The sequence below is a fragment of the Xiphophorus couchianus genome, chromosome 22 (assembly GCF_001444195.1).
Source record: "Xiphophorus couchianus chromosome 22, X_couchianus-1.0, whole genome shotgun sequence".
NCBI classification, from domain to species: domain Eukaryota; kingdom Metazoa; phylum Chordata; class Actinopteri; order Cyprinodontiformes; family Poeciliidae; genus Xiphophorus; species Xiphophorus couchianus.
The window spans coordinates 13,370,794-13,377,066 of record NC_040249.1 but is presented as its reverse complement, the minus strand read 5'-3'; the positions used below and the strand labels follow the sequence as shown (position 1 = coordinate 13,377,066).

General features: G+C 39.0%; 1 protein-coding gene across 1 annotated transcript; it reads right to left on the bottom strand.

Moving 5' to 3' along the window:
• On the bottom strand, positions 1-4,306 carry plaua (plasminogen activator, urokinase a). Its single transcript, XM_028005994.1, has 11 exons — positions 4,156-4,306; positions 3,456-3,549; positions 3,336-3,369; positions 2,883-3,027; positions 2,720-2,802; positions 2,574-2,627; positions 2,317-2,491; positions 2,061-2,206; positions 1,032-1,172; positions 796-944; positions 1-593 (listed from the first exon to the last, which is right to left on the bottom strand). Exons 2-11 carry the CDS (start codon positions 3,507-3,509, stop codon positions 399-401), a joined length of 1,176 nt encoding a protein of 391 aa, XP_027861795.1. The 5' UTR covers positions 3,510-3,549; positions 4,156-4,306; the 3' UTR covers positions 1-398.
• Positions 4,307-6,273: the final 1,967 nt, after the last annotated feature.

Genomic DNA, 6,273 nt, shown 5'->3' with positions numbered 1-6,273 from the left:
AATGTATTCAGCTTTAGCTGGTTTTAGCTCAGTCAGTGGTGGTATATAACCCTGTAACCACTGGGTTATATATTAGGCCTTCATAGTTATAATGTGTCAATGGGTGAAAATGTCATAACACAAATTAATTTTGAAAATGCAGTTTGACTGCAGAAAACCTTACAGCAAACATTGTCCTACTCTCCCAGCCAAGTAAAACAACCAAGAAGCGATCTTGACTAAGCTCAAGTAAATTTTAACTTTCTGTCAATGTTCCTTTTAGGCTGACACCGTCGTTGTGCAGCCAAACCTGCTGCATCAGCATATGCTTATATACACGTACCATCTTAAAATGGATGCCAGATTTTCCTTTTATAAACATTCATTGACCAGATGACTACTTAACATGCGCTGGAGTTTCATTTTTGAGGATACATCAATCCTTTTGTGTATTCAGAAAGCCCGGTATTGTCTGCGATCCAGTTGTTGTAGTGGGTCACCTTTGTGTAAACACCTGGCTTGTTCTCACTAGCACATCCTTCGCCCCAGCTCACAACCCCAAAGAGAAACATGCGTCCAGACGCTTCACACACCAGCGGCCCCCCAGAGTCTCCCTGTGAAAAGAGGGTCGGCGAATCAATGATAATTTATCATTAATAAATAAAAAATTGTCATTTAAGGAATATTTCTATGTTATAAATAACATTATTTATGTTTTTGGTGAACATCAGAAAGAAACGTTACAGTATGGAAAGAATTATATATATGATTTTTCTAGATATCCGCAGATATTTATACACTTCATTATATGCTTACTTTGCAGGCGTCGATGCTCCAATCAGGGCTCGCAGCGCAAATCATGTTGTCAGTGAGTAAAGCTTTATAGTGCTCTTCCACTTTGCAGTTGGTGGAGGAGAGCAGCCTCACATTAGCCTGTTTCAGCTGATTGGAGTAAGACAACGAACCTGCAGACGACACAGCATGAGGTGTAAGCGACACTGAAATGGACGATTCTCTAATGACTCTCAGGATATTCATATTACTGTACTTACTGTAGGCTTCCTTCCCAAATCCTGCAATGCTGCATGTGAATCCAACAGGTAGGTAAGTGTTGAGCGGAGGAAGGCAAACTGTCCGAACAGAAGCTGTCTTCAATGCACCTTGTCCTTTTGTGTTTGAGATCTTCAGTAGAGCTGTAATTGTAAATTTACATTTAAGTTCTGCACATAGAGAGCTTTCACATCTGCAGTGTCTTGCAACATCTTTATGGATTTTTTACTCAATTTATTTTTCACATGTTGCCACCTATTAAAGTACAAACATTCAGGTAAATTATTGGGATTGGGATTGTACTTGTGAATAATTGTCAAGTGGAAGAAGAAGAATAGTTTTTACAAATAAAAATGAGAAACAAATGGCACAATTCACCCGAATCAAATTCTGTGCAGAAATAACATAATTAGTGTCTAGAATCTCTTTGCGTGTAATTTGATCTCAGTACAGTAAGAATCATATCTCAAACTTTGAACATCTTACAACACACACGCTGAATAATCTGAGAATATAAAGATAACTTATATTTCCTGAGATATTGCTCTCCACATGAACTGCAAGGATATTTTTTTTATAACTTTCTTAGGCTAACCCCACAAGCCATGCAAGAGACACAGCAAACGTGTGGTGTTCTCATCAAATGAGAGCAAACACAAACTTTTTCACATATACTGTACCTATGTACAATGCTCGGTGAGGTGAAAAACTAACACATCTAACTGAGTTTCAGCACATTTTTAAAGATGAATGTGCAAAACTGTCATTCTGTGAGCCAAACCACATGCAGTTGTAAATGCACTAAAAGAAAAAGTGTCGAATCAGGCAGGCTGACTACAAATGCATACCACCAAACTGTCTCTAAAAAAAACTGAAAGCCACAGAGCCTTCCTTCCACTACAGAATGAAGAGGATATTGTGTTGGCCTGTCACATAAACTCCCAATGAAATACACTGAAGTTTTAGTTATAATATATAATAAGGTTCAAAAGGTATGAATACTATTGTAATCAAAACATGCTCATACACACCGATGTCATTATCATAGGTGGATGGGTTGTATTTCTGGTGGATGATGAGTTTCTCCACAGAGAAAAGTTGCTCCCTATCAGGATCTGTGTTGTTGGTGTCAGACTTTCCCAGATATACCCTCAGACGCTGGAGACGGGTTTGGCTTCTAAATGGACACACATATAAAGTGGTTCAAACACTCACGAAACATCTCATGTGAACGTTGTTCTCCTGTGATAATTAGCATAGGAAGTGGTAGGGGTTGCATTTTCTCACCCATCAAAGAAGCAGTGTGCAGCTGTGACAACCCAGCCGGGCGCGATGAGAGAACCACCGCAGAGGAACCTATTTTGAAAGATAGCAGCGATCCATGGTTGTGTCTCGATGGGTACGAAAGAACCTCCCACGATCTTATTCGTCCTCCGCTCAGAACGCTCGCCACACGTTCTCTCTGGAGGGATGAAAGTGTGTGAATACCTGATGCATGAATTCACCTGATGCCACTGAGATATCAGAGGATTTTAGAAACAAACCTGTATCTACAGCTCTGGGAGGTGTTGTTGTTGGTCTTGCAGTTACCGTAGAACCTGTGTTAGGGCAAAACAAAACAAAACAAGGACGATTAGGAAATTTAAATCAAATACAGAGAAATGTGTCTTAGAGGAGTTACAAATCTTACATTTGGGAATATCACAGTACTCCCTCTTGACCTGACTTCTTGTTTTAACATAGCACCATGGCCTCCTGCTGTTGTTGGGATTCCTAGAAATGAAGGGCAAATATATTAAAAGTCTGTCGTTTCTTTCAAATGTGTGGAAGCATTACATATAAACATGGAGTACCTGCAGTAATTATGGTTGCCAACTCCATTTGAATCACTCCAAGAGTGTTGAGTCTTGCTCCATTTGAGACACCTGTGACCATTTGATGATACAGAGACTGTTCCCCTGTAGCGTGTCCCTTTCCCAAACCGACACTCTGCTGATGCTAAAAGTAAAACACAAAAGAAAGAATTTAATACATGTAGTGAAATTACAAGGAGCATTATGCTGAATCCCATTCCCTGCTGCTATACTCCCCCCTCCTGCCATTCATTGGGGCTTAATTCAGGAAATATGCATACATAAATGTCTAATATTTTATTGTCAATAAGATCATTTTCCTTAGCCATTCCACCACTCCACAAAAACAAAAATCTGGATATTCTAGCCTTTGCAAACAGGGTTGAAAATAAGGAGCAAAGAGTGAAATGGTATTCAGACAGAGACGGGAAAAAATAATCATTTGTAACTTACCCTCTCTTTTTGTAAAACAGCGTCGAGATAACGCCTAAAAGGAGAGATGTGGAACAAGAGATTTAAAAAATGTTTGTGTTTTCCTATAAAGTTAAAGTTTTTTTTTCACTTGCTGCTCACCATGTTGACATTGAGCGCTGCAAGGATAGACAAGATGACTAACAGGTTCATCATAAATTCTGGTTTTACTTCTGCTTATTGGGGATATTTTTGTCTGTGAAGAGGGAAAAAAAAAGAACTGAAATATTGTAACAGGCTGAATTAGTCTAAAGTAAACTTTCCATGCTCCTAATATGGAGATTATTATAAAACACCTGATGACACAAGTGGTATTTTGAATAACTCTAAAACAGATTCTCAACATGATTTTTCTTACTTCTTGGTTTCAAACTTTCAAAAGACTCAGACCTCTGAGCCGCTATCTCATTCTGCACTAGACAATAAAGTATTATAAGAAAGTTAAATTTTGTAAGTATTGAAAGTTATCTGTAGCACACACATTTGTTTCAAACCTATTTAGTAAAAATAGTGCAAACATCTCTCAGAGGATGGTTACGGCATCTGTTCTGTCCTGTAAACAGTTTCTATCAGTACAATGAATTCATATCAATTTAGGTTAGTAGATTATGACATCTGGCACGCTTTACATCGAATTAGTTCAGGACTATGCTCATATCAAACATTTTTCTCCTTGATCTACCAGATAAACATTGACATGATAAAAAACATATATATTTTTACGCAGTGAAAGATTTACTTGCTGGAAAATCTTGCAATATTTCACGGAAATCTTAAAGCATGCTGGTGGTTTTCTGCTCACCTTTTTGACGCCTCTGTTCGACTTCTTTCTGCTTTTGCTGACTTGACAGAGAGTTGTGGCTAAACTAAACACACACTTGTTTTTGTGGTGTTGTTTCAGTGCTGATCCTTCCTCTGCTCCTTCCAATTTAAAGATTTTACAAGGAGGAGGTGCTAAAGAGACTTAATGAAAACATTACATACATCCAGACACTGAGCAAATCAGATTATTTGTCATGTCCTGTGACACACACTGAAACACCCCCTTCCTCTTAAAGAGCAGCACTTCAAAAGACATTTCCAAAATAGGCAATGTGGTCAAAGAAAGCATCTGACAGAGTGACATGCAGGATTATTGATGGAAATATGTGACAAAAAGTGACATTTAAGCATTTTTAGGCATCTTACAAAGTGCTCAATTGTACTCATTCATCATTATGGAAGAACTCCTCTGGATTCAGATTTATTTCAGAATAAATAATCAGAGTTTAAATTTGATGTTTGGCATCAGGAATAAGATGAATTTTTGGGCTGCCAAATTCAGGGTTTCAAAATAGAAATCTACACCAATTATTAGGCATCATAATGACGGTCTGTGTTGCTGTTCGTGGTACTGGTGTAGTGCACAAAGTAGATGGAACAATAAAAAAGTAAATCCACTGGGTATTCCAAAGGCCGACTGGTTATGAACTGCAAAACAGGGCAGCAGTACATTTCAGAGTGGCCGTAAACTTTACTCTTATTGAAAATGTGTGGAATCCATGGCAGATAACCAACCAAAACACATTAACTGTACCATTTCAGACAATAAACAAATATCCTGCCAGAATTATGCAAGAAGCTTGTTGATGGCTACAAAAAGTAGGAGATTTCTCTACAAGTCATAATAGCTACGTATATATTCAAATATAAATAGGAGAGTGAACTTGTTTGAGCATGCATGTTTATTTTTGAACTAGATTTAAACTTGTGAACGGATGTTATTTGTTTTACAGTCAGCTAATATCTGCCCAAAGTCTAAAATAAATGTAAAATTCCTGTGTAGGAGGGGTACAGATTTATAACGTTTATTTAAATGTTCTTACAAATAAAACCACATCAATAATCAATGATTCTTTGAAATTGGCAACACAGTGTTGGCTGTAGTGCTTTACATTGGAGCAAAAAGGTCCGCAGTATTTCTGTGCTGCAATTAGCATGCATTTCCTGTGCATAAATGTTTTCTTTTCAGGCTCTCCAGCTTCCTCAGCACAGCTCATTAACTTTGTCTACGTGATAACTCTAAGCTAACTTTGGGTATGCGTGTGAGGGTCTATGAGGGGCCGTTTAGGACAAAATTTACGTTTTGTCTCTCACACACTACCAAAAGGTCTCGCATACTCCAAAAAAATAGCCACGCACACTCCAAAAAATTACGTTTTGTCTCTCACACACTACCAAAAGGTCTCGCATACTCCAAAAAAATAGCCACGCACACTCCAAAAAATTACGTTTTGTCTCTCACACACTACCAAAAACTCTCGCATACTCCAAAAAATTACGTTTTGTCTCTCACACACTACCAAAAACTCTCGCATACTCAAAAAAAATAGCCACGCACACTCAAAAATTACTCACGCACATTCAAAAAATACTCAAATTGCGTATACACACACTACTAAAATGTCACACATTCACAAACGTTAACTTTCTCGCGCACATACACTGCTACCAGCTCGCTCACATACACTACTACCAGCTCGCGCACATACACTACTACCAGCTCGCTCACATACACTACTACCAGCTCGCGCACATACACTACTACCAGCTCGCGCACATACACTACTACCAGCTCGCTCACATACACTACTACCAGCTCGCTCACATACACTACTACCAGCTCGCGCACATACACTACTACCAGCTCGCGCACATACACTACTACCAGCTCGCTCACATACACTACTACCAGCTCGCGCACATACACTACTACCAGCTCGCGCACATACACTGCTAACAGCTCGCGCACATACACTACTACCAGCTCGCTCACATACACTACTACCAGCTCGCGCACATACACTACTACCAGCTCGCGCACATACACTACTACCAGCTCGCGCACACACAGACGTTTATCTCTCACATACACAAGACT

Bases quoted from the DNA above. Each gene is read 5' to 3' on its own strand.
- plaua (XM_028005994.1), bottom strand. From the start codon at position 3,509: ATGATGAACCTGTTAGTCATCTTGTCTATCCTTGCAGCGCTCAATGTC. The intron at 2,628-2,719 runs GTAAGATTTGTA...GCCCTAACACAG, and splicing joins GTACTGTGATATTCCCAAAT to GTTCTACGGTAACTGCAAGA. The intron at 1,173-2,060 runs GTGTGTATGAGC...TTACAATTACAG, and splicing joins CACCTATGATAATGACATCG to CTCTACTGAAGATCTCAAAC.